Source organism: Anomalospiza imberbis, chromosome 5 (genome assembly GCF_031753505.1).
Source record: "Anomalospiza imberbis isolate Cuckoo-Finch-1a 21T00152 chromosome 5, ASM3175350v1, whole genome shotgun sequence".
Classification (NCBI taxonomy): Eukaryota; Metazoa; Chordata; class Aves; order Passeriformes; family Viduidae; genus Anomalospiza; species Anomalospiza imberbis.
In genome coordinates, this window is record NC_089685.1 from 16,662,555 (window position 1) to 16,690,266 (window position 27,712).

The window sequence follows — 27,712 nt, forward strand, 5'->3', positions numbered from 1 at the left end:
ACACTTGCGTAAAACCCTGTTCCCAAACCTTTAAAATTAAAGCCATCACTCAAATTAATCAGTTAAGGAGCCTGTCTAAAGTTCACTTCTTCTGGTTGGAGTTGAAGTTTTGTATTAGCCTAACAGAAAAGACGTATTTCTTTTGTATACTATATCTGTCTTTTTAACTCTTACCTTGGTGCTGTACCTGCAGCAGTGGGGCTTGTGTGCTGAATGTAGCTGTGGGATCAGCATAGCCCCTGAATGAGGGGGCTATGCTTCCCTTCCTCAAGCCCTGCTGTACACATGGAAAAACTGCTCTGGTGGGATCAGTGACAACAGTGAGAGCAAAGCAAGGAGAAACGGCAGACACAGCAGGTACAAGCTGTTCTGCTCTGGACCTGATGATGTGCTTGAATTGAGCACTCATGCTAGCATCCAGATTAGTTGAACACATGCACCATAAACTTCCTTTATGATCACTGCAGACACATTGCAAGAGATGCAAATTCTGCCTGTTGGAGCTTTGGGCTTGAGGATCCTTGGTCTGCTCAAGATTCCCAGCATGAGACTGATTTGGATTCATCCATAATACTCCTAATTAATGTCATATATTTTTCAGTAGGACTACTTCTTCTCAGGTATAGTAAGACATTAAAAATTGTTGAAATTTGTTTCCTTCTTGGATACAGATACTGTTCTACTTCAGAGCTTCTTTTTTTTTTTTTTTTTCTTTTTCCCCAGTGTTTACTTTTGCTGTGTTCCTAAGATAAGTTTATATTTTCCTGTGGTTATATGTGAGCTATTGTACCTATATGTTCACAGCAAGTACAGCATAATCAAGTCTTGAGAGACTTTATTTTAAATGGAGAAAGTTTATGGACTTTTTCCGTAAACAAAAAAGATGGCAAAATAATTACCCTAGCTACTAGAACATTTTGTCTGCTATCTAGTGACTTCTAGGGTAAGCCTGCCATCTAGATTACAAAAAAAAACCAGCTGCACTACAGTGCCATTACTAGAAAGAAAATGTTTTAAGGTTTTTTTGTCATATTCTTTTGTGAAAAGGAAGAGTAGTATTACAGGTAGTAGTGAAAATATTTTAAAGAAATTTTATTTTAAAGAAATCATTTAGACCTACTTACCAGGAGAGTAGATTATTTACTGTGATAATAGTTGTCCTACAAAAATGACAGAAAATGTTTATAATTTGAATTTTTTATTCATACATAGGTATGAGTTAGCATATGGCATGTTAACAAGGCTGGATAGTGTTAGGTAGTTGTCTTCAGCTGCCTACTTTGGCCTTCAGGTTTTGAAACCTGCTACAGGCACGTAATAATGGCACAGTTCTTTTTGCATAGGATATAACTTATTTCCTGGCGGATGGTAATTAAACTTTGGGGTTATTGATTCTGCAGTTTAAGGACTGACACATATCAACAGGTTTGAATAAAGCAAAATTTCAGTATGCTAGTTCTTTCCTGCATGACCCTTACTGGACCAAATTTTGCCCAAAACCTGCTGTTGAACCCAGAATCTTGCAGCGCATATCTTGATACTAGTAGGATGGCTACTTGTATGATGACTTTTTAAAGGCTTTTCATTTGTAAGTAGTTTTCAAGTCCTTCTAGAATAGCAATCAGGTAGTCCTAGGATAATGGTTTGATAGTGCAAAGGAAAGCCTGAGAAGTTAAAAACACTGTTTACCTGAGTGGCTGCATTTTATCTACTTCTGATATATGACTTTATCTGCATGTTCTTTCAAACTGATTTCATGCTCCCTGCAGTGACATATTTTGCTAACACAACAGACTTGTTCCTTCCCGACATACAGCTTCTGGCTCCAACAAATGTCAGTAGCTTTTTAGACAAACCTGTGCTTTTTATTCCTGTCTTTTTCAAGAGGAATATCAGCATCCCTCCAATAACATTTTTTCCCCTATGGCTATTCTGTTTGTTTTATAAACAGACTAGGTTTATTTTACATGTGGAGGCTGGTAAAGACATAGAAGGGTTTTATTTTTTACTTTTCTGCTTTTTTTATTTTCTTTTTAATTTAATTTTCTTTTGCCTTTTTTTTTTTTTCTCTTTTTCTACCTTCTTTTTTTTTAACATCTTTTAATATTTTTTGGAAAGTACGAGAATAAAAGCCACTTCCTGGCTTATGCAAATAAGCAAAGCTTTATTCAATCCTGAATTCCTGCAGTTATTTCCTTTCTGTAACCAATCGAGGCCTCCAGAAGCAATTAACTAACCCCTTGGAGCTGCAGGTCCTCCTTGGAACAGCTCTGTGGAGCTGAGATTTGCAGTTCACACTGACTTACACAGAGGCTGAAATTAGTTAAAGAAAAAGGTCTCAAACACCTTGTCATTTTCTACATATGCAGTATGAATTATGTTTTAAAGTAATAAAGGAGCAAAATTGGTTAGAACTAGGTTTGTATGTACAATGACTTGTTTCCACATTTTTTCATACATCCTTGACTTTTTGATCTTTTTCTGGTCTGGAATCCTCCTTTGTGTACCAATTCTGACTGAGAATTCCATTTGGAATCTGAAATCTTGCAGTTTGTTTTTACTGCAGTTGGGTTTTACATTTATTTTTCTTTCTCTTGTGTTTTTAATAGTCAGATATGGGGAAATTATTCTTAATTATACAACAAAACATTAAGCAATTACATGCAATAGCAGAATCAGGTGCAATAACTTAGGGCATTACTCTTATCTGGGAAAAAATGAAATCTCAAAATGTGCCCTGAATGTATCTTAAATCTCCACAGACTTGATTTTCTTTCCTGTGCAACAATTTAAAAGACCAGGATCTATCTTAATTAAAATTTACTGCTTATTTCAGAATGGAGGAGCTGAAAACTATTTTCCTAATGTCTGTGCTGTTTATGTCCTTGAGATGGCTAAGTGGTAGTCTGAAAATTGCAGTAAGATTAGTAATTACTAGGGGGACATAATATACTGTTTCATTGCAGCAGAACTCTGAAAACTATTTAAACTAAGTATTTGAAGGAGAAGACATTTATCATATTTTTCTCATGATTCATAAATTTTACATAATTAAGTTCTACAGGGATTTTTTTCTTCATAAAATGGGCCACACCTTTTAAGACATATTCTCCTTTAATACCACTAAAATTCAAAATCACTCCTTTTAAGATTGAGAAGCTACAAAGGTCACATTGTAAAGTTGACTCTCATCAAGTATAGCTCTGAACCTGTAATGAAGTAAATCATTTATCACATAATGAAGCAAGGACTCTTCTGGAAAAACTGTACTGCTTTTGACTCTACTGGGCACCTGTGGGTTACACCAATAGATTAGGATTATCTAAATTAGTTAGTTTTTTATTTCAATTACATCAGTCCTGTCTTCTACTGACAACATAATCATACCCTCAAGAAAAACTAGTAAAGACTGTTTCAAACAGTTGTCTAACTCTACTTGCATGAAGAATTGTTTTGTGTAGTCTTGTTACTTAAACAGAAACAACATTTGTTTCAATGAAATGAATATAAGGTCCAAAATGATAAATGAAACATCTTGGAAAGAAATGCTTTTAATGTCACTGACTTTGAAAAGAAGAAAGGGAAATAGCTTATTTCCTTAAACATAATCTATTGAAAAATTGAAATGCCTTTGTATCACTTAAGTTAACAATTGAAACAATATTCTCATTTGATAGTTATTCTCAAATGGTGCTAATTAATTTGAAAAACTTTTTCCCATACTGGCTGAGCCAATTCTGTTCTTATTTATTTTACTACTTTATTTTAAATATTTTTTTTTCCAGAAGCATTGTAGAAGCTGTTCATTCTTGTTTAGTGCTAGCTGGATTTTCACAAATTTTACTATTGCAGCTTAAACATGAATGTGTTTTTTTTTTTTTTTGAGGCAAATCAATTCCTTGCCATAATCTCGCTCATTATGAACTAAAGTTTAAAAAGAAAAGGTAATTGGATTGTCTGGACTTGGATCATGTTCAGTGTAAGAGATCTTTCAGGACATTTTCTTTGAGGAAGGATATATGACAAAAAATTGAGTTGCACTTAAATATATGCTTTTTATATTTTGAATTGAATTATTTTAAAATATTTGTTACTCAGGTTAATGTCAAATTGCAAATAGTAAGTGACACTAAGTATTTCAGTTCTCCCTTATTTCAGTAGGAATTGTTGATCCTCAGCTCTGCTCAGGAGTTGGCATGGCTCTGTTTTCAGAAAGACTTCAATATTGTAATAGAAAACTACTGAATGTATTCCTATCATCTGATTTTGAAACAACTCCTGCATTGTGTTCACTGACAAAAGCATATCTGAATCTAGCCAAGAATTTTAATACCATATAACTTAATGCATTTTGAACTAAAAGTGCTTGTGTTGCTAGGCATCAAATTGGTGATGCATGGAAAAATTGTTCACTGAAACTATAATATAAGCATGCATGTACAAATCACAAGTAGGTTCTCTGGATGAGCATGAAATCTAAACCTCTGGAAAAATCTGTATATTTAGATCAAGACTTACTTTCACTGTACCCACAGATTTCATTAGTTCATAAGTTGATTTTATTTCTTTAAATTAATTTAAGGTAAAGCCTTCAGCTTTACAATAAGCATAAATTAAAAAAATCTGTAATTTGATTGCTGTAGTTAATGTGGATTATTTAGTTTTTTATTTCTTATTGAAGAACAGAAATATTTTTAGCCACAGAAAATTAAAATATTATCCCAAGTACCCTCCATGTAATACAAATACATCTGCTATTTAATTAGCTATTGCAGAAAATACAGATCTTTCAAAATCTTTGTTCTTTCAACAATGACATTTAGTTGACAGAAGAGTCTTAGTGGTAAATATGAAAAATGCCCTTTGTTTTTAAGACTTTCAATAGCAAATTATTTTATTTCAAGAATGCAAGTACTAAAGATCTTTTAAAAATATGCTCCTTTTACCTTGAGATTTTTCCTGCACATTTGCTAAATATATATACCTATACTCATGATTCCTACACTTCCATGAAAGTCTCACAAAGAACAGTTTGAGGCCTGATCATACATGGACTTCATTTAGAAAAAAAAACAAAAGTGATGTATACAGCAGTTACTGTAAACAATTTCAAGATACAAGCCAAGACTGCAGTCCTGTTTTACTTAAATTTTAGCAGTTGTGCAATTTTTTAATTTTTGTTTATTTTGACTTGCATTTTTAATTCAGAATCCTGTGGTTTTCCCTTTTTCTGAAATTATTCCATATAGAAGCATTTGTGTTTGTGGTGGGAGAGAGTGAGGAGATCTACTGGCATTTTAAGAACGCAGTGCTACACTATAAAAGAGCATTAAAGAACTGAAACTGTTCTCTGTTTAGTAATCAGATGGTGAAAACACAAAATCAAATTATCAGTGAGCTCTTAATTGTTAGATTAAAATTATAAAATAAATATTAAATATATTTACATATTTATATATAGTAACGGTAACAACAACAAAGAAATATCTACTAATTAACTTGGAAAGCTTCAGTTTTATGGTACTTCTGAAATAATTTTCATATTTGATTCATAAAAGAGTAAAACCCAAAATTTTCTTTGGGTTGACTCTGGGTTAGGCTTATGAGTTAGGCTAGTATGACTCTATTCTTTAATGATGCTTGTATTTTTTTCCATCAAGATTATTTTGTTTAGGTTGGAGAGTGATGAGTTGTTTTGTGTGTTGCAAGTACATAAAGAAAATATAATGAAAGTGTGGGGCCTTTATGACTGTTCATTGACTGTGGCTCTTAATCTCTCAACTGGAAAAGCTCCAGTGGAACTCCAGCCATTGCTGCCTTGAGATTTCTTCTCTAGCTTTAGGAGAGAAGTGGAGCATGTTCAGAGGCTCACCGATGAACAGCCTTTTTTCATTAACATCTCTGAAAGAGGTCACTGTGTTAACTTCCCTGAAAATGAAAGGTATCCTAATTTTTGCAATTCAGTACTTGCAAGACGCATATTCATTTAGTTCTATTACTTTGTTCCTTATGTTTCTAGATTAAATTGTTCAAAAGCCAAAGTAGCACACATCATCTAAGTGTACTCCTGCAGACTTATCCTCTACCTAGTGAAAGACAGAGAGAACATGTTTTACACCAGTATGACTGTCTCTGGAGATGGCCTTCCATTACCTTAACTAATACATTTCACGCTTTACATCCATCTAAAGCCAAGTAACACTGGATGTACTCTCTGCTGCAGTGCTCAATATGCTTGCAATCTTTGCAGCCTGTGACACAATCAGGAGGAAATATTTAGGTCATATATGTAAGAGCTCCTGTAGCTCTACAACAGCTTACAATTTTCTTCTGCTATAGAAAAAAGAAAAGCAACAGACAACATTGTATAGCAATTACTCTTGTGTAGGTATCCTTGTTTTCAAAATTCATAGAGAAAATTTGGTCACTATGCCTTGAAGAAATTATAATTTCTGAAAACCAAAGCAGAACTAAAATTCTACTGGTCCAAAAGCGGAAAATACCATTAGGTATTCTTATTGATACTCATTGCTTGCAGTCCCTGGAAAACTCATTGCCTTCACAAATTATCTTGACATAGAGCTTCATTATTTTTATTCTCTGAGTATAGTCATTATTTGCTTTCACTGTGCTGTAAGTCTGGTTCCTTTTCTCTGAAATGAGAGTTTATACAATTATTCACTTAGATTGTATGATTTTTTAATGAAAGAAATAGACTCATGGATAGTTGAGAATAAGGAAACCCATATACTTACATGTGTCTTACTTATGCTTCCACTTTTTTGTGGCCTAAGGCATCAGGATCTAAATACACTTCTGATTATCTTTTTTTTTCATATGATCTACCAAGACATCTATATTCCTTAGGAGCAATACATCTCCTACAACCCAGAATGAAATATATTAGTGCCAAGGCAAATGGTTTGGGTTTTTTTTTTTCAGTTCAACATGTTAGAGTGTAGCTGGATTTTCCCTGTCTTTTTCTAGAAAATTATGTGCCACTATCTTTCTTGTTAAATCTTTGCATCTAATCTGGTATTTTTGAATGAATAAAGAAAAAATGGAGCATATAACAGAATAAAAGTCCTCTAATATGTTTATCCTAAGATGTTTTTATTAACAGACTGGGTAAAAAAGAGTAGAAACACAGGACTGACCATAGCTCATGAGTGTAGTTGCCAGCAGCCATTAAACACTGGGGTGATAATGTTCACTATTGTGAATATAATATATGTGTTTCTAAGTGCCTAATGTATATTACTTACATATGTCATATATTTGCATGAATTTGTAGTACCTTGTTCCATCCTTGAGATCTTAATTTTTGCCATCTTGTAATTCACTGCAGTGTAAGAGTCACAGAAACATAAAATTTAGGTGCCTTAGCAGGAAACGAGACACAATGCTGGTGACAATCTGCCAAATTTTGCTGTTCCACACAACAAGCATTTTAACTGCTTCTGAGAAGAATAGACTGGGTAAACTTCTATTCAGAATGAAAAAAAAAAAAAAAAGGAGCATAGAAAATAACATTGCACCTTTTGGTATAAAGGCCATTCATATATATTTCAGGTTGATTTGTTTTGGTTTTTTTTTAGTTTTGATGTTATAATAGAATTATTGCTTTTTTCTCTTTTTATTTCTACAGCATAAAATGATTTATGGTGAATATTATTTAAACTGTATTTTTTCCTAAAAACAATATGGAATTTTTCTTTTTTTTTTTTTTAATAAAAGCTAAAACATGGAAAGCTTGTGATTTGCAGATGGTGTTGCACATGTTTACTACTGCACTATAAACCCCAGAATGTGTAATGTATGTAATGCAAAGTAGTAGTTGGGAATTTTTTTTTTTTGGTATTTCTACACATTGAAATTCAATAATGTATCTTTCCTGCCTGTAAAAGGTATTATTTTGGTATACTACTAGCCTACTATTAATTGTACCAGAGGAAGTGCATTGCTTTAAAAGTATAACATTAACTTCAAACTAATGATCTTCATAAAATAATTTTTGGAAATTTTTGTTTTGTTTCTCATAGCATAGTCCAAATTCAGAATTAGGTGGTGTGGATTTCTTTAGTACTTAGGAAAAGCTACCTATATTGGACAAGTCAAGTAAAAGGAAGTAATTACTGAGCTAAAGGTATGGTGTCATTTAAGCCATTTGACAGTTACATAGTAAAGTTAGTAAAAGAAAAAAAAAAATTAACGGCTACATCAAATATGAGTCAGGAAGAGAATTAATTACCTTTCAGTTTAGATGAAGCAAGAGCCAAGGGACTGACAGTTTGTCAAATGTGGGCATGCTTTGAAAGGTTTTTTCCTTCAAAAGCAACACACAAAGCAGTTAAGACTTCATTGTATTCATGGAAATTCGGTGAAATTTTTATTTCATGTATGCTTTATAGTTTCTTTTCTTAAAGTATGGAAAGAGCATACCATTTAAATTCCATTGCCATGAAAATTTGTTACTTTACTTAGCCAACATAAGTAAAAGCAACCTGTATAACCTCAACTCTCTGGCTTTTATGGAACAATAATCATTTTCTGACAGAACCAGTGTGCAGGGTTTTCATATGTCCACCACAAAGAAAAATTGTAAGTCACCTCAGTTTTATTATATCCATCATCTGACTGCCCATTTGTTGTGGAGTGTCTGCTGTGACTTAGGGCCGTGGCTCTATTCAGCTGTAATAGATTTCCTGTAGTGCATTCAGTGACTCTGGTACCTGTTGTTGTTTTTTTTTTCCAGGTCAACTGGCTGCAGGTACCTGTGAGATTGTCACTTTGGACAGAGATAGCAGTCAGCCCCGAAGGACTATAGCCCGACAAACAGCTCGCTGTGCATGTAAAAAAGGACAGATTGCCGGTACAACAAGAGCAAGGCCAGCGTGTGTTGATGGTAAGAAGCAAAAATCTATTAAATCAATTTCTGCCAATACAAGAGTGGTGTCTCATAAAAAAACCCCAAGAAACCATAAAAACTCTGTAGAAGAAATTTTCATGTTGTCCCAACTAACACTGGCAATAGCTTTGAAATTCAACCAAAGGGTAATACTGACTAATAGTATAAATATTACAATAGCATTTTTTCCATTGGAAATTTTACTTTTGTTTTAACTTGATAGGCAGTTGAATGTTTAGGGAATGGTGCTGTTATATTCCGCATGTGATTACAGAATCAGCAGTGAAATGGCATTCTTTTTTCCTCTACTTTTTATTCCTTAAAACATTAAAAAATGCAGCAAGCAAGCCTCAAAGGTCTTATGCCACTGGGAGGCTAATGTGACTGCTCCTGTGTGATATTTAATGCTGTTGAAGAAAGCACTGATGCTATAATTGGAATACAGTATCTGAATGTACATCACATGTCCAGTATTTCTTCTCTCTTTAAAATAATATTCTGTATGATTCACTGGAGATGAACTGATAGCATGTAGCTGGAAAACTGCTCACATACAGGGAGGTATGAAAATGTTTCACTTTGAAATAATTTTTTGAGACAGATTAAATTCTCTGTTATGTTAACAGTGGGAGAATGTTCAAGAGAGGTCTGCCTTTCAGGGCTTTAAGCAAGCATTAATATTAAAAATGAAATTTGATACATATTGAAAATAATGATGTAGAATTATATGTTTTGATCTAGTCTCCATTAACAAAAGTAAAAAAAAATACGCTTATGTATAGAACTATAATAAATATGGATTAACTTTGAATACTGGCTGGTTTAAGTCCTTAGATAAAAATATTGTGGAGAACACCCTACTGTTGCCTCAGAATTTGGTCATACAAGTGATTATCAAAGACAGCTCAAAAGGAGATTTCAGAGCCAACCCACAAAGTTAAATATAGAACATCATGCACATTCTATTTTTGCATTTTTCTTTCACTGTTTTTAGTATTCTGTAAGATAGTTTCTTAGCTGTCTCTTTCATAATATAATACTAATTCCAGTTCTCCTTTCATTTTTCATTGTAAGATCCTATGATATAACTGCTTAAGAAAGGAATGATTTTATTGTGTCATTTATAGTTGCGACTTTAGGAAAAATGCTTACTACCAATTAAAATATTCAACATGTATTTCCTATTTTAAAACAACAAAGTTCTAAGCAAGAAAAAAAGAGTTTTCCACCAGCTGATGGGAAAAAACCATAATTTTTTGTCAGTCAGTTTTGGCCTATGGTTAGACTGATTTGCTGTAACTTGGGTATCCAAAGGTAGCTGCTAGCAACTCCAGTTTTTCTTTATACCAAATAAAGAGCAAAAGGGACCTTCTCAGACTAATTTATCTCATCTTAACTTCCTAGGATAAGTCAGATGTATCGCTCTCTGTTACACACTATTTTTCTGTCTTTCCTTGATATACCTGTGTCTTAAGATGAAACTTAGCTGGAATGTAAATGTCACTAAGAAGACATGACTGCACCTCATCCTTTGATTATTACCTCAGATTGTTTTCAAAATATGGAAGCTTTGAGTTAATTTGATATTTGAAAATATTTTTCTTTCTTTACTTATTTCTTGGGGGAAAATTTCTTGGGGGAAAATTTATTAGGGGAAACTCACAAATAAAATCTCTTTCAAATTCTGCTTGTGCTTTCAAGGTGCTTGATCATCATTTTATGAAAACAGAGAACTGAATGACAGGATCCATGGTTTGAGATCATGTAGTCAGAGAAGGTTCTTTATGTAATACTTCACATTTGAAAAATAAGTGGGAAGTTCATCAGTTGAAAAATAAAGCTTCCCTGTAACATTTGTGTCTAAATACCACAATTATTTTTTAAGGCTGTCAAAGAGTCACATGGAAAAAATGAGGGATAATGGGTACAAGTTTCTTCTGTGGATATTCCAATTAGACACAAAATGATAATTTTTCAAAATGAGAAAAATCATCATTTGAAACACCCCAGGGAAGCGGTGGATTCCCTGGTATTGTACACTTAAGATTCAGTTGGACAGGGGAGCTGGGCCGTGTGGTCTAAACTGGCATTTTTGCCTAAAAAGGTTGGACCAGATGATCCTTGAGGTTCCTTTCCTACCTGGTATTCTTTGATTCTGTTACTTATTAAGATAGAATAACATGGTTCTTCATTATTTTCTGAAATGTTTATAATTAGGATGTCGAGCCCTTTGCTAAGAATACCTACAAGATATGTAGGACATGCTACTTTATTTTCCTCAGCACTGTTGGGGATGTTTTGTAATCAGAGCTCAAAAAGGTTAGTAATACTTAGAACTGTATATCAAGTTTCCAGACTAAAATGAAGGCAAAAGTCAAACCTTTGATCTGTAGGTTTTTGTCATGAATAAAGTTAAAAAAATTAGTTTTACATAACATCAACACAATTATATAGGAAAGTATATAATAAATAAACAAGCACTTTATCTTGTCTCCAACATGCTTGCAAGTAAAGCTGGGAGATAAATTAGCCACTGACTGACAAGTATCCATCTATGAATTTACCAGGTTCATACTTTAAAGAATTAACCCTGAATTCTTCCATATTTTTATACATATTTCTAGAATTATTTTTTTTCAAACACAACTACTTAAAGATTTAATCTGAACATGACATGAATGCTGCATAAAATTATGTAGCAGAAAACTGGTTTTGTCTCCAATATTCAGTCAAACACTTCTGGTTTAGGAATGTAACAACCAAACATAATTGCTGGGCTGTTTTTCTTTTAATAAAATAAAGAATCTCATTTTTAAAACAAATAAATCCTTCCCTGGGTTTCCTTAAATAGGACGTAGAATGTACTTTTTCAAATTTTTCTTCATCTACATTATAGTTGATGTTAAGTATATAATTGCTATTTGACATTTCATTTTTGCTTTCAAAAAAAAAAACCTCAAAAATTTGGTTCTTTTAATTTCATTCTTTATATAGTTTGATTTTAAAGAGATTATTTCTAAAGTGAAGGTGGACCTTAGACCATTAATGCGAAGGAAACAGGCATAGTAAGTGTGACCTGCTAACCCAATTGTGAGAAAATATTGGCTAACAATTTTGTTGCATCTTCTAGCAAGAGAATGGTTTAAGAATTCAGTATCAAAGCTGGCAATTTTTACAACTTTAAAATGGGTTGTGTTGTACCTGTTTACTATTTTTACAATGTTCAATGGAGAGAAGTACTTTTGAATATATTCAGTTGTGTAGTATACTTCCTGGAGCTTTGAAATGCAAGTGTCAATTCTTGCAGCAAAAGGAGTAGGTAATTTAAGGGCTCTTAAACTTCACAAATATTGGGTGAGATTGCACTTGTCAACATCGCTCTTAGAGTAAGTCCTGAGTTGATTATCAAAATCCACTCTGCTTTCCACTGCTGCATCATTGAAAGTCTTTTCCTAAGAAAGGAAACACAGTGAATGTCAGATAGATAAAACTGGAAGTTTTAGAAATGGAAATACAGTGTTTAGAACTTGGTCTGAGCAGCACACAAAGAATAGAGATTTTCTTGAAATATTTCCATGTGATGGAGAAGGTTGATTTGATTTGTATTTTTTTCTAGCAGTCTTTAACTATGGCAGATTGCTAATGTATTCTAAAAAAATGGCATCAATATTCACCCTGATTTAAAGCTTGATTTAGTGTTGATTGCTTCATTTCTATACCCACAGAGTCATAATGTATGTTTGGTATGTTTTGTTATGATGTAATTTTTATTCATGAATGTAGAGTTTGTGATAATATGGTAGCAGTTTGCCTGCACTTTTCATCATATTATTTTTATTTGCAACTGGTGTTCCCTAGTCCTATTTTTGAGCTCAAATTCCATAGCAATGACCTCAGTTGCATTAGTTTGATATTTTATTTCAACATAGCATCTGGTTTATTACCAGTGTAATTTCCCTGTTTGTCAGTTAAGCTTCATCAGTTTTTAAGCTGGAACCAGTGAGAGATTGGAAGATAGCAATTATTCTTTGGGTTTGTACAGTACCTTTGTTAATTTAAATTTGTTTTAAAGCAAGTGATGAAAACTGATGAAAAGTCTTTGATAAAAGTTTGTGGACAGATGCACCCATGATTTGTGGTCTTTCATAAGAATTATATAAATCTGAAAAGATTTGTTGTGCCAAAGCATTTTTTAGAATACAAGGATAGTATCCTGAGAAGTGTGCAAAGAACTTTTAAATGCTTAATAATTCAAAAGTACTTATGTAGAATATGTATTTATAGGTAAATGAAATAAACTGCAATTTTGTTCAGAAAATAGAAACCGTTGGTGAGAGGAAAAATGGTATGAGAAATTTCGTTTATTTGCCTGAGAAAATTAGGATGGCAATCATTAATTTGCTTACCTGAATTCTGTGATTAGAAGACTCTTATGCTCTGGATTTGAGTACCAGTTACTTTTTTTGTCAACTAAGTGCTATGAAAAATGCCAGGAGATCAATCCCAACTGTCCAAAAATCATAAATATGAACAGTTGTAGCTCAGGTAAGTGAATTCAAAGTGTTCAGACACATTTTGTTACAAATCAAAGTGTGGTTTGACTGGTTTTTTTTTATTGTTTTCTACTTTTTAGAGTTTTAGTATATTTAATTGCTTTTGCATGCATTGTAGCACTATTGGTTTCTAGAGGATATTAGTGTATATAAGTTGTTCATACATTATGATTAACATGCTTTTCACTTGGCATTGATTGATTTTGTTTAACACAGACACTCAGGATCTACAAGGAAGCCACATTAGTTTCAATCAATAATTCCCTGCTCTTCTTATTATCTCTGGGACTCTATAGGGAGGTGTAGGGGTCAGAACTGATCATTAATAGAATCCTAGGTCATGCACTTCAAACAAAACTGCTTAATAACTGGAAAGCTTCATCATTCTAAAGAATTCTAGACATATTGCAGGGAGCAAAGAAGAAAAAAAAGAAAACAGAACTATAATTACTTTAAGAAATGAGAATTTTTGCTTTTCCATTTAGAGTATTTAACATGCTTGTTATTGCAATATTTATGTTATTTTATAATTATTTTACTGCAGATATTTCAAATCTTCCTTCACTGTAATTATGACATATTTTACTTAATAGCATTTAAGAAATATCTCTTTAAAACAAGTGAAACCAAAAGGAAAACTAGTATGCATATCAAACATATTTTTCAACATGGCTTGAAGAAATAATATTTTTTTTCTTCCTTTCCTCTTCCTAACTTCCACATCTGCCATCACAAATGCATCTGTATGTATAGATGCACCAGAGAATGTACAAGCCTTTATTTTCTTCCAACTACCTCTAGAAAATTCCACCAGAACTACAGATTTTCCTAGTTACTGATATAGAAATAAAATTGTTTCTATTACTTATGAGCTTCCCTTTCCTATGTGTGCAGTCTGACAATTTCCACCTTTCAGGTCACTTTTCATATGGTAACACACAGGAAGTTTCATTTAGGTTACTTTGCTTTCAGCTCCAAACTAAGGACAATATGTGACATTCCAAAAGAAGTTGACTGAAATTTCTTGTCTCAATAGTATCACAAACATAGTAAAATCACGTAAACATGTTCACATTGAATACCTTTGTTCTCTGATAATGAATGTCAAGTGTCAGTTAGAGATTGAAGTGTTCCTTGGGGAAGAAATGTGACTGTTCAACCCTAAGACAGAAATTGAGCAGTGTTAAATGAAACATATCAATAGCTGCACCATCATTGGCAAGAAAGATGTGTCTATAAGAAATACAGGGAGGTAGGGTACATTTTCTTTCTTGACTGAGAATACATAAAAGGAATAACCAAACACATTATATAAAAAACAAGCAACCAATGAAAAATAAACCCAAAGTCCTGCCAAGGAAGGTAGCACACAGATTGATAACTACCCTAAAGGAGTACTTTAATGAAGAAGGGTATGTAAGGGTTTCACTATGTTCTAAAATATTTGGTACCTAAACTCAAACAAATCATGCCCTGTCTTGAATACTGTGGCAGTTCTGGGTGCCTCAATATGAGATGGACATCAGGCTGTTACAGTGTGTCCAGAAGAGAGTGACCAAGACAATGAAATGTCTTGAGGGCAAGACTTAAGAGAGGCAGCTGAGGTCACTTTGTTCAGCTTGGAGAAGTCTGACGGGTGATCTCATTTCATCTCAATGTACAACTTCATCAAGATGGGCAGCAGAGGGAAAGTTCCCATCTCTTTGGTGACTAGTGCTAGGCCCCAAGGAAATGGAATGAAACAGCATCAAGGGAAGGTCAGATTGGTCATTTGGAAAAGGTTCTTCACTGAGAGCATGGTCAGGCAATGAAATAGGTTTCCTTGGGAAATGGTCTCAGCACCAAACTGGTCAGAGTTCAAGGAGTATTTGGACAATACTCTTGGTCACAGAATCACAGAATCACTAGGTTGGAAGAGACCTTCAAGATCATTGAGTCCAACCTGTTCCCTGACACCTCAACTAACCATGGCACTGAGTGCTACATCCAGTCTTTTCTTAAACACATCCAGGAATGGTGACTCCACCACCTCCCTGGGCAGACAATTACAGTACTTTATTACTCTTTCTTTGAAAAGCTTTTGCCTAATATCCAACCTATATTTCCCTTGGTACAGCTTAAGACTGTGTCTTCTCATTCTGTCAGTTGCTGCCTGGAGAACGAGACCAACCACCACCTGACTACAACCACCTTTCAGGGAGTTGTAGAGAGTGATAAGGTCACCTCTGAGTCTTCTTTTCTCTAGGCTAAACACCCCCAACTCCCTCAGTCTTTCCTCACAGGGCTTGTGTTCCAAGCCCCTCACCAGCCTCGTTGCCCTCCTCTGGACGTGCTCAAGCATCTCAACATCCTTCCCAAACTGAGGGGCCCAGAACTGGACACAGCACTCGAGGTGCAGCCTCACCAGTGCTGAATATAGGGGAAGGATGACCTCCCTGCTCCTGCTGGCCAGACTATAACTGATGCAGGCCAGGATGTTGTTGGCCTTCTTGGCCAGCAGGGCACACTGCTAGCTCATGTTCAGCCAGCTGTCGACCATTACCCCCAGGTCCCTTTCTGCCTGGGCACTGTCCAGCCATTCCATCCCCAGCCTGTAACAGGGGGTTGCAGGGGATAATTGTGGCCAAAATGCAGGACTTGGCACTTGTACTTAATAAACTTCATCCTATTGGAGTCTGCCAATCCATGCAATCATTCCAGTTCTCTCTGCAGAGCCTTTCTACCTTCCAACAGATCGACATACGCTCCTAGCTTAGTATCGTCTGCAAATTTACTAATGAAGGACTCAATACCCTCATCTATGTTGTCATTAAAAGTATTTAACAGAACTGGCCCCAGAACAGACCCCTGAGGGACTGGCTGCCAGTTGGATGCAGCACCATTCACCACCATTCCCTGGGCCTGGCCATCCATCCAGCTCTTAACCCAGCAAAAAGTGCTCCTGTCCAAGCCACGTGCTGCCAGCTTTTCCAGGAGTATGCTGTGGGAGACAGTGTCAAAGGCCTTGCTGAAGTCCAAATAGACAACATCCACAGCCCTTCCTGCATCCACCAGGCGGGTGACCTGGTCATAAAAGGAGGCCAGGTTGGTCAAACATGACCTTCCCCTCCTAAACCCATGCTGGCTGGGTCTGGTACCCTGGCCATCCTGCAAGTTCTGTGTGATGACACTCAATATAAACTTTTATTGACTTGCCGGGTACTGAGGTCAGGCTAACTGGCCTATAATTAACAGGATATTCCTTCCCACACGTTTTGTGAATGGGTGTCACATTGGCTAGCTTCCAGTAATCTGGAACCTCACCAGTGAGCCAGGACTGTTGGTAAATGATGGAGAGAGTCTTTGCAAGCTCATCTGCCAGCTCCCTAATCACCCTGGGAGGGATCCCATCTGGTCCCATAGATTTACGACTATCCAAGCAGCTCAGCAATTCTCTGACTGCCTCCTTCTGGATAACAGGGGGACCATTCTGCTCCCTGATACCATCTACCAACCCAAGAGGACAGCTGTCCTGAGGACAAGCCGTCTTATCACTAAAGACTGAGGTAAAGAAGGCGTTAAGCACTTCCACCTTCTCCACATCTGCAGTTACCAAGTTCCCTCTCGCATCCAGTAGAGAAAAAAAGGTTGGTCTTACCCTTCATTTTGCCATTAATATATTTGTATAAACATTTTTAATTTCCTTTACAAAAGTTGCCAAACTAAGTTCGAACTGAGCTTTGGCCTCCCTAATTTTTTTCCTACATGCCCTAGCAACCCTTATCCTGAGACCAGACCCTCCAAAGACGTTACATCCTCTTTTTATTCCTAAATTCTTCTGAAACCTTGTTGCCCATCCAGGCTGGATGTTTGCCTCATCAACTTACCTTTTGGCACACAGAGACAGTCTGCTCCTGGGCCCTCAAGGTCTCTGTCTTGAATCATACCCAGCTTTCTTGGACTTCTTTGTTTCTAAGGGCTGCTTCCCAAGGAACTCACTGAATAAATCTCCTAAGTAGGCCAAAGTCTACCCTCCAGAATCCAATGTAAAAGTCTTATTGATATTCCCTCTGATTTCACAAAATATCAAGAACTCTATAATTTCATGATCATTGTGCCTCAAGTAGGCTCCAACCACCACATCTCCCAACAACCCACCCCTATTTGCAAATAAATAGTTCTAACATAGCCCCCCCCCGGTGGGCTCACTCACCGGCTATGACAAAAAGCTGTCCTCCACACTCTCAAAGAATTTCCTGGATTGCCTCTTTTCTGGTGTATTAAGTTCCCAGCAGATGTCTAGTAGGTTAAAGTCACCTACAAGAACAAGGGCTTGTGATCCTGAAACATTCTCCAGCTGCTTACAGAAAAAGTTTTCTACCTCTTCTTCCTGGTTGGGTGGATGATAACAGACCCCCAGCAGGATGTCAGCCTTGTTGACCTTCCCCCTGATTCTTACCCATAGGCATTCAACTTCATTGTCATTAGTTTTAATACCCATGGCATCAAAAGCCTCCCTAATATAAAGGGCCACGCCTCCATCTCTTGCACCTTTCCTGCCTCTTCTGAACAGCTTGTAGCCATCCAGTGCAGTGCTCCAGCCATGTGAGTCATCCCACCATGTTTCAGTGATGTCGACTACATCACAGCTCTGCTGTTGCACCATGGCTTCCAGCTCTTGTTTGTCACCAATGCTGCATGCATTGGTATACATGCACTTCAGCTGGACTAATAATTTCACCCCTAACTCAGGCTCACCACCCTTGGGCCTGCTTCCAGACAGCCCACCTGCATCTCCTTCCCCCTTCAAACCTAGTTTAAAGCCTTGTAAATGAGTTCTGCCGGTTCATGAACTAAAATCCTTCTGCCTTTAACAGAGAAATTGAGCCCATCCAGTTCCAGCAGGCCAGGTGCTGTAAAAGTTGCCCCATGATCAAAGAACACAAAGTTCTGCTGATGACACCAACCGTTGAGGCACTTGTTGATCATGTGGGCTCTCCTATTCCTTTCATCATTTTTCTCTGCCACCAAAGGCAGAACACTACTTGTGCTTCTGCCCTGTCAACCACTTCACCCAGTGCCCTAAAGTCCCTTTTAATTGCCCTGATGCTTCTCTTTTCAATGTCATCACTACCATCCTGGAGTAACAGCAATGGATAATAATCAGAGGGTTGAATCAGTCCAGGGAGTCTCCTGGCATATCCTGTTCTTGGGCCCAGTGAGGCAGCAAACCTCCTTGTGGGTTGGGTCCAGTTGACATATGGGGCCCTCTGTTCTCCTCAGAAGGGAACCACCTACCACGATACCCTTCTTTGCGTTTTAATGTTAGTGGTGGTGATCCATCTGACAGATGAAGCATTATTTGACATATGGCTTTCTCTAGCCCTGAAAGGCCCTTGCGGGTCCCTTCCAGCTTGAGATATTCAATGATTCTGTGATTCAGTGACTGGACTTGGCATAAAGCTGCATAACGTTAGTCTTTTCCACAGAACAGTTCATTCATAGCAGTCAAGTAGCAGGGAATGAGTACTGATCACAGCTTATAAGTTGGGCACAGTATAGATTTATGGTAAAGGAAATAATGCCAGGATAAGAGTGAATAAAATGTCATTGAAAATAAAATAGTTCTTGTACCTATAACAAAGACCTGGAAGCACTTTTCACTTATAAGCATCCTACTTCGAGGTTAAACCTGGCATGAATATACTATTTCAAGTAAAGAGATGGCTGCCTTTTTAAATTATAGGGCAGGGAAATATTTAGGAAAGCAGAATTATTTATGTGATTTGGAAGGTGGCCAGGAACCAGGGGTTAGTACTGATACTGTGCAAAGAGTGCTGAGAGAACTTTAATTGCTTCTAATGCTTAGTGCCTTGCTTTCACATTTCATCTGAAAGACAACACCTTCAGCCTCCTGGTGTTTGATTGGATGCATTAGTTCATCAATGGTAACAGCTTCATTTTCTTTTCTTCCTTGACATTCCTATGCAGCCACCCATGTAGTCTAATCCTCTTTCATCTATGTGCTCTGATGGCAGTTTCAGCACAGAAAAATGGTTAGAGGTTATGTTACATTAGACTGTGGAACCATTTTCTAAGGAAGTGACTAGAAGCCTAATTACTACAGACATTTTAAATTGAACTGGACAAAATAACTAGAGAACATATTATGCATTAACATAAGCATGCACTGAATCACTGGGTAGAGTTTTCTGTGCTTGATATCTTGCAGCAGGGTGCTACATACAACCACAGCCGTCTGACTGCAGTCTGATTCATTACCTAACTTCAGGCAATAGGTCAAAATGACATTCCTAAATTCAGGAGTTTGGTCACTGTAAGCTCCCTCTGCATCTCCCTCTGCAGACAGGGGGCTGTGATGGGCATTTCAGAGATCATGTAGTGTGAGTATTGGAATCACTTCTGAAAACTTGTCTCTTTTTCTTTTATGGCATTGAAGACAACATGGGCTGACTAGCAGAAAGGTTTTCTGCTTGAATGTAATGTATGTAAAAATTTGATCAGCTGCTCAAATTGCCTTCTGGAAAAGCCACTGTCTTCACTGATTAGAGACAGTTTAAAGAAAAAATGTAACATGTTCATATTACTCCCTCTGGTTGTTAGCCTACCTTCCAGTTATCCCCAGAAGAGTGGGAAAAGAGAAACGTCCAAAATTATTCATGTGTGAAGGTAGGCTTCTGCCAGGGCAACATGTTTGTCTCCAGTGAGTGTAAGAGAATATAGAGAGATGAACCTTTGTAAATACCCCTGCCAATGGGTGAGGTATAATAACTATAGCTAAATGACATTACAGACGCTATGTGAAAGTAGCACAGTCAAGGAATATTCCCCTTGCTAGTAATCCCATTAACCACAAAGAACTGTAAACAATAAAAACAAAAAGTTTCATAAAAGTGAATCAAGAAAGGCTATAACATGGTTAGAAATGGCATTTTAAAGCTATGTACCACTTTTTTTAAGCTTACTTTTAAAATTTAGGTTAAATATCTGTGGTGATAGATGATGTGTCAGAAGAGTCCTAGAAAATGTTAAAATTGATTGCTAAATTAATGACATTAATAGCACTACTATACCCAACACCTGAGACAGAGTAGTTAATGCTAAGCATTTTTGTATATCTCTTTTAGAATAGTCTACACAGTGCTGATTCAGGGAAAATATTTTTTCTGAAGACAGAACTCTAGAAAGCCACATATTTATGGCGATATGAAGGAGTTGTGTTTCCCCTGTAGTTATGGGATGAGGTCATATTGGAGGAAAAAAAAATTGTGTCATAAAAACTGGCATTTTCACATCAGAAATAAGCTTTAATATGTCTTTATTTTTTATTTCTCTAACTTGTTCTGCTTATGTTTTGCTGCTGTGTTATTTTACAGTATCATAGACATGCAAGGTACTTCATAAGCCAGTCTCACACAGTCCTAGACTAAAAGCTCTTGCAGTCTAAGGATAGACCTCATTGGTGATACAAGGCAATAAGGATATGTAACTGCTTCTTTTTGTTAATTATCCAGATTCCAGGAGTAGGATAAGGAGGAAAGCCCTCAAGCCCTCACGGGTTCTTTGTACTCCCAGAAGAGGTGGAAGTGGAAAAGTAGAATTTCCGTCCACTTGTTTCAGAGTATGTATTTTGAGTTTTAGGGGTTCATCCTTTTGAGAAGGGCATACAAAGAGGACTTCCACCCACTCTCATCCCTTTGAGAGGGCAAGGTTCAGCCCTCATTGAATATGAAGGAAGATTTATCAGTCTAGACTGTGCATCACAAAGGAGAAATAAATTCTTATTTGGGATAGAAAAAAAAATGTTTCAGATAAAGAATAAAACTGATTTAGAGTTTGATTTTTTTAAGGAAGGAAAGGCCTATGAATTGGGTTTTTTCAGTTGTTGGAATGTTTTGGTGCAATAACCAGCAGCAGCATTACAATAACAATAACCAATGGAAATAATCACCTGTTTTCTCTCCAATTATATTATGTAACAGTCTACAAAATTGAAAGACTCAGTCCTTCTGACCTTGAGAAATTTTTTTTAAATTTTATTTTTTTATTGTATTTTAAAGCTTACTGTCTGGGGTACATGTAATACAGATTAAAATAATTCAAGAAAAGGCCTTCTTTTTAGGATAGACATCTTCTGCACAAAGCAGCAAGCATATTTTAAATTTCAGCCTTCAGCTTTGCATGCATTACTGAATTTTTAATTTTGTTAGGCATAAAACATTGAGGGCTTGCTAAGAATATTGACGAATTCTGAGCAGCTTTTCAAAAGTAAGTAGTTACCCTAGACACAGTATTGACACTCTTACTTTAACAGCCTTAAGTCAGAATTTTGATGTAAGTTTTGGAAGTGTAATCATTATATATAAATATAAAGCCAAGGGAAATGCCAGCCTTGGAAAAGAAGGCTGCAGCGCTGAGTCCAGGTCCCAGCATAGCCCTGCCCAAAATATAAATGACCCAGATTCAGTGTCACCTGGTCATGTACACTGACACATCATCCTGCTGCCTTACTATGCGTTCATGTGGGGCAATACCTGATGGGATCCCTCTTGAAGGGCCTGTTGCCTGTCTGAAGAGCATCAGCAATTTGTTCCCAGCTGAAGTTTAATCTTCCTTCAGAAGACAAATCATGCTATCCACAAAGTGCCTGGAACCCAATTTTATTGTGATCTGACTTTGTGAAACTGGATCGGGAACGTATCATGTTTTAGCTAATAATATCAAGGTTTTCTCTGTGCATTTCATCTCAGAGAAGTTCAGGAACTCCCACAGATGTCTGTCTCTTTGAATCTGTATTTTTGTGTAGATTCTATCCGAATTTTTATTTTCAATTGCAGGCAGCCTGCTTAGTAACTTCAGTGTGAAGCTCCTTGTTGAAGTGGTGGGCTGCAGGCACATAAACTGCCTCACAGTCTTGGGGTAGGAGGACATTTGGGTTTAAAAAAGCTCATTAGGTCTTTACTGTTAGAAAATACCGCTGGGCTTTTAGTACCAGATTTCCTGAAGAGATGTTATGTTAATGAACTGAGTTTTGCAATTTTGCATTTCTCACATGTCAGAAGTGGATGTCTTGGTTTGTTTGAATATTTTAAGTACCTGACCTCCGTTCATTTGAATTCACATCACAATTTAATTTTTGTGGTTTCACCATCCTACACAAAAAAGTGCTGAGTTAGTGTTGTCTTCCTTTACCAGTGATATGAATGGCATTATCTGCATTGGTTGGTGTTAAGCCCCAGACTTGTTTAATGAGTTTCTTAAAGAGGCTTAGGTTTTTATACCCTGAGGCAGGGGCACAGGAGAAACATGACATTCTCAAGAGGTTTGCACAACAAACTTTTACTGTCAAACTTTAGAAAATAAGGGTACTTGGCAAATTTTAAAGCAAATATTCAATCCAAATAAAGCATTTTGTGTGGCATTGACTTAGAAACCTGTAACCCATCCAACTTTAAATTACCCAGATTTTGAGAGGAGGAAATTAGGAGAACAGAGAGCAGAGAAAGGTTAATAATCACCGCTTGAATTCCAGTGCAATTATAGCTACTGTAAAATCCAAATGCTGGGCCTTGCCCACATGTGCCTTTGTGTAACTGCTGTCATCTGCTTTGGTCTCCTGGGACACTCCCCTCCAGGTGGGGCCTCTGGTGTGCCAGTGCCAGACAGTCATTCTGGGCCAGACAAGAGGCTCCAGGGGATGCGATGTGGAACAGTGCATGCCTCACTTTTCACAGAATTTGCCCTGCCTCTTGTTCTTTAAGGTAGCCTGAGTACAGCTAATTTTGAACCTCTTTGCACAGATTAAAACTCTTTGGTTAATGTGGAAACAAAAAATATATGCTATGTATTGTGTTGACTTGAGTTCTGTAGGTACTGTGCATAACATAAGATTTTAATTTCTGGTAATCATACGGTGTTTTTCATATTAATCTCTATCTTACAGTTGTATATTTATATATCTATATCTTGTTTATGTATAAATATATAGAAAACAGAAAATCTCTTTATATTTATATTATTATGTGACATTGGAGTGAATAAATTAGAAGCTGAAAGGCCAAAACACAAAATTCTTCCCCAACATTTAGTGCTTCTTCTCAATATTACCTTCCTGGTCAAGGATGACTTTGCAAGTAAAAAAGTCTCACAGTTGTACAAAGTTACCTAGCAATTGTAATTGTCCTAAGGTGGTAATTACACCCATGAGAGTAGTTTCCAGGACAAGCCAGAGGACTCAAGTCAGGTTTAAACCAGTGTAAGAGCCCATCCAGCTATTACAATGTCTAAACTAATTTATTATGAATTAAGTGGTGCCAGTTCTTTGTGTAGGAAATTCTACAATGACATTGTGTTCAGCATGCAAATAAAGATTATGGAAAGGTTTCTGTACTTGAAGTAGTTTTTGCTTCTCTTTCAGATGTTGATGACTGTATCTGGAACATGAGCATGAGTCTAGATCCTATTATAGAATTAATAAAATAGCCTACCCAGACAGAGAGACATGATTCCTATCTTGATATTCTTATAATTTAAGGTTCACATACTTTAACCTCTTAGTTGAATTAAGAATGCTATTGAAGCTAATGAACCTGTTTCCTTGAATTTGGATTTACCGGATCAGTACTCTTCTGGATAGCTAGATATAATAAAAAAAAAAAAAAATAATGGGATCAGTGCAGTGACAAGCTTCCCGTAAGAAAGAAATTTGAAGATCTTCAGATTCATGTAAGAGTAATTTGAAATTCTTTGTATAAATTATTTCCCTTTTTTCTAAGTTTTTATATAAAATTGCTTTAAATAGTGTATTTTTCACTGCAGTCTAGTAATAATCTACATAGGCTTTTATTTGGAATAGAAAATTTTTTATAAGACTAACTGCATCTCAGTTTGCATTGGATTTTTTCTGTACTCTGAATTTGGTTTTTTTTTAATTATACTGTGGACTGTTAACATAAAGAGTTGCTTCTACTTATTTTTTAAATTTATTTTGCATCGAGTCTGCCTATTAAAATAATGAAAAATAGTGTTCCTTTGATCTTTGAATTCATATCATAATATGATGAGATTTAGAGGTGTGACTTCCTGTTAACAGTGCCCCTGCTAGCTTCAATATTCAACCTAATTTTGGAGTATTCTTCAAAGTTATGGAACTTCATTTAAATGTGAATTTGCACAATATTCAAGATTCAAATTTTCACTTCCTCAGAATACTGTGCCTACATATAGTATTTTCCATGTATAACATGTTGCTTTTTATTTTTTTTTCCCCATAACATAAAATGTCGAGGTTTTCTGTACTGAAAAGCAGTGGCATAGCATATTTGAACATAAATGAAAAATTACAGAAAAGTTGTGTATGATAATATGATATGCACAGGCTGTCAATTATGAAAATTCATCAGAGTATATATATACATGATAAGCATAAAGAAAAAAAAAAGGAGGTAAAGATTCAAATTAAAGTAGTATACATTTCTTGTGATGTCTGTGAAAGTGAGGCTTAAGTAAATTATGTGAACATTAGTAAATATGCTCAAATATATTATAAAATTGGATTATCAGCAGATTTTTTTCAATTTGAATTAAAACATTTGTTTTTTCTTTTCCTAGATTTTACCTTTATGATGTAAAGCTGAATCCACTTGAATGGTTTTGAAAAGATTTTGCCAATTAAAAAAAAATATTCATGAGAATCGAAAAGGGGTAGACTATTTTTTCCCTCTCCTTACCCTCTCCCTCTCTTTTCCATATCCTTTGCATGCCCTGATTTGAATGGAAAAGGTTTCCACTGAGTACTAGATTATGCTTTCTACAAAGTTATTTGTGTCCCAGATTTGTTGACTCTAAATACTGTATGATATCAGCTAGAAAATCAGCTATGGTCTTGGTGTTCAGCAATCTGCAGCCTTGATAGCCATCTGTGTCCATAATATTTTCATTAATAGGATGTGCTATCATCACACCAGAATTTCATTATGCTGTAGAGGCACAGCGGCTGAGGAAGGAGAGATAAACAGTAGCTTTTAAGAGTTGCATTAAGAGCAGTCAGACATTTTGAGAAAAATAAGGCATAACTACCTCTGAAGGCCTTTCCTGTTTTCTGTAAGATTATGAGTAGCTTCTGAAACAAATTTTTTGTGGGTTTTTTAATATGTTTTATAAGGATTTTTTATCTACCAAAGTATTTAATAATTGATCTCAGTAGAGCGTTACTGATATTTGTTTCAGGTATAGATTACATAGTTACCATTTTCTAGTAGACATTCAGTAGTAGAGTTGCAGATGTAATCACGAATAAAGATCTTTTCTGAAAATTGGTTGTTGCTGTTTGATTCAGCAACATAAAAAGAAAATAAAACTTTCCATACCCTTACTGGGAAAAAAAAAAGGAAAACAAAAAGGTCTCTGAGATTGTTCAGTGGCCTATTTAAATTGGTTTTTGTAAAGGCATTTTTAAGAAAAATAATGATGTGTTCATAATTTAGTTTACCATTGTTATATTCTTTCATCACCAAAAGTATATCACATCCTCTAGAGCAAAATGAGACTGGGCACATGTCAAAAACTTTGACTTCTTCGATCAGTCAAAATTACTAAAATTGGAAAAACATTTGATATATCTATAAAAGATAATTGGCAAGATTCTTGTTATTGCTTCTCACGGCTGCCATGGTAGTGTGCAAGAGCAGTCACAGTCCTTTATTATGCTGCATGCTGTATAAACTCATATTAATAGTTAATCCCATTCCTGAAAATTAAATAGAAATAAGAGGGGGAAAGGGCCAAAACTTACTAGAGAAAATATGAGACCAAATAATCTTGTTCCGTGCTTGTTCCATTTTGTTAATTTCTATAGGGTGCAGCAGAATTAAGTTGTGCTGAAAGCTGGCAGAGCCAAATGAAAACAATTTATGATGGAAAGAGATTCTGAAGGGAAAAGGTGTGAAGGGGACACGGCCGTAGAAAAGATGCTGAGAAATTTGGGTATGCAGAGAAGCATGTATAAGAGAAGGAAGAGTAAAGGGCCTGAGCAAGTCAATACAGAGTAGAGGAAGTCGAATCAGCATTTTAACAACATTTTTGTGCTTCCAAAATATTTTCTTTTGATGATTATAAATGTACTTAGGTTATTTTTAGGATATTATCCTAGACTGTGTTTTTTTTGTAAAGTTTACTTTTTGGGTTTTGCTTTGTTTTTGTTGGTTTTTTGTTTGCTGGTTCATTGGTGGTTTTTTCTTTTTGTTTTGTTAGTTTAGTAGTGTTGTTGGATGCTGGACTACTGGACCTATAAAAAGAAGCAGGAGTGTAGAAGAAAGCAAGAAGACATAGAGGATGGGGATAGGGTGGAGTCAAGGACAAGGAGCTAAACACTGTGGCTTGGTTAAGTAAAATTAGAGGTTGGCTAATGAGGTAAATCAAAAGGCAATACAGAGGAACTGAATAATTGCAGTGGTAATAGCATGCCTTTCCAAGTGAGTAAAAGCTGTAATTAGCTCTGAATTTAGCAGAAATAAAAAGAACAGGTATAGATTCACCTGAAGATAGAAACAGAAGCCCATTTTGTTCTTATATTTGTGAGAGATGGTAGGACCTGAATCAGGAAGGTGAAACAGAAGTTAATATTGCTATATATCTCTGAATATATCCTTACTTTTGCTTTCTCCTGAGCTGCTTTTTAATTTTTTAGTATAAGTGAAACATTATTTGGTTTTACCAATAATGCATGCTTTAATCAAATGGATTAATTAAACTCCTAAAGGAAGACATTAGTGAACAAGTTGAGTTAGTCATGTTGCTCACTTACTCGGTCTTCATCACTTTTCTCACAAATCCATTAACAGATATTCATCCTCTTACAAAAAGAACTTGGAAATACCAGCCATCACCTAAAACACAAGATAAATATGCCTGCCATCCAGAGTTACTTGACATCCACATTTGTGTAGGACTTTTAATTGCATTTCTTCTCTTCTTATGTTCAATGATAAAGTAGCTTTGGCATTTTGATGAGGAAACCTTTTCTCCTGCAAGTAACAGTTGTGCAGAGGTTTTTTCAGCTACTTTTCTCTCCCATTTATCTTAGGTAGCCTGTTCAGACCAGGATGCTCTTCTTTTGTTGTAAAGTAGTTAATCATATTTCTAAATATAATGTGAATTAAAATATGAGTAAATCTGTTCCTCATTGCTTGTGTAGTAGGGCAAGGACAGTATAGATAATGTTTTCATAGACATTCATCTTCTTGACCCATTT

At 35.8% G+C, this 27,712-nt stretch overlaps 1 protein-coding gene across 12 annotated transcripts in view; it reads left to right on the forward strand.

The window, feature by feature from the left end:
* Nucleotides 1-27,712, forward strand: part of TAFA5 (TAFA chemokine like family member 5) — a 472,577-nt gene that overhangs the window by 219,178 nt on the left and 225,687 nt on the right. For all 12 annotated transcript variants that reach the window (XR_010998987.1, XR_010998988.1, XR_010998989.1 and 9 more), the window contains one exon: nt 8,756-8,905. Coding sequence is in view for 7 of the 12 variants with exons in the window: in XM_068189768.1 (XP_068045869.1) it covers nt 8,756-8,905 (150 nt within the window). In the remaining 5 variants the exon portion in view is untranslated. The remainder of the gene's footprint in view (nt 1-8,755; nt 8,906-27,712) is intronic.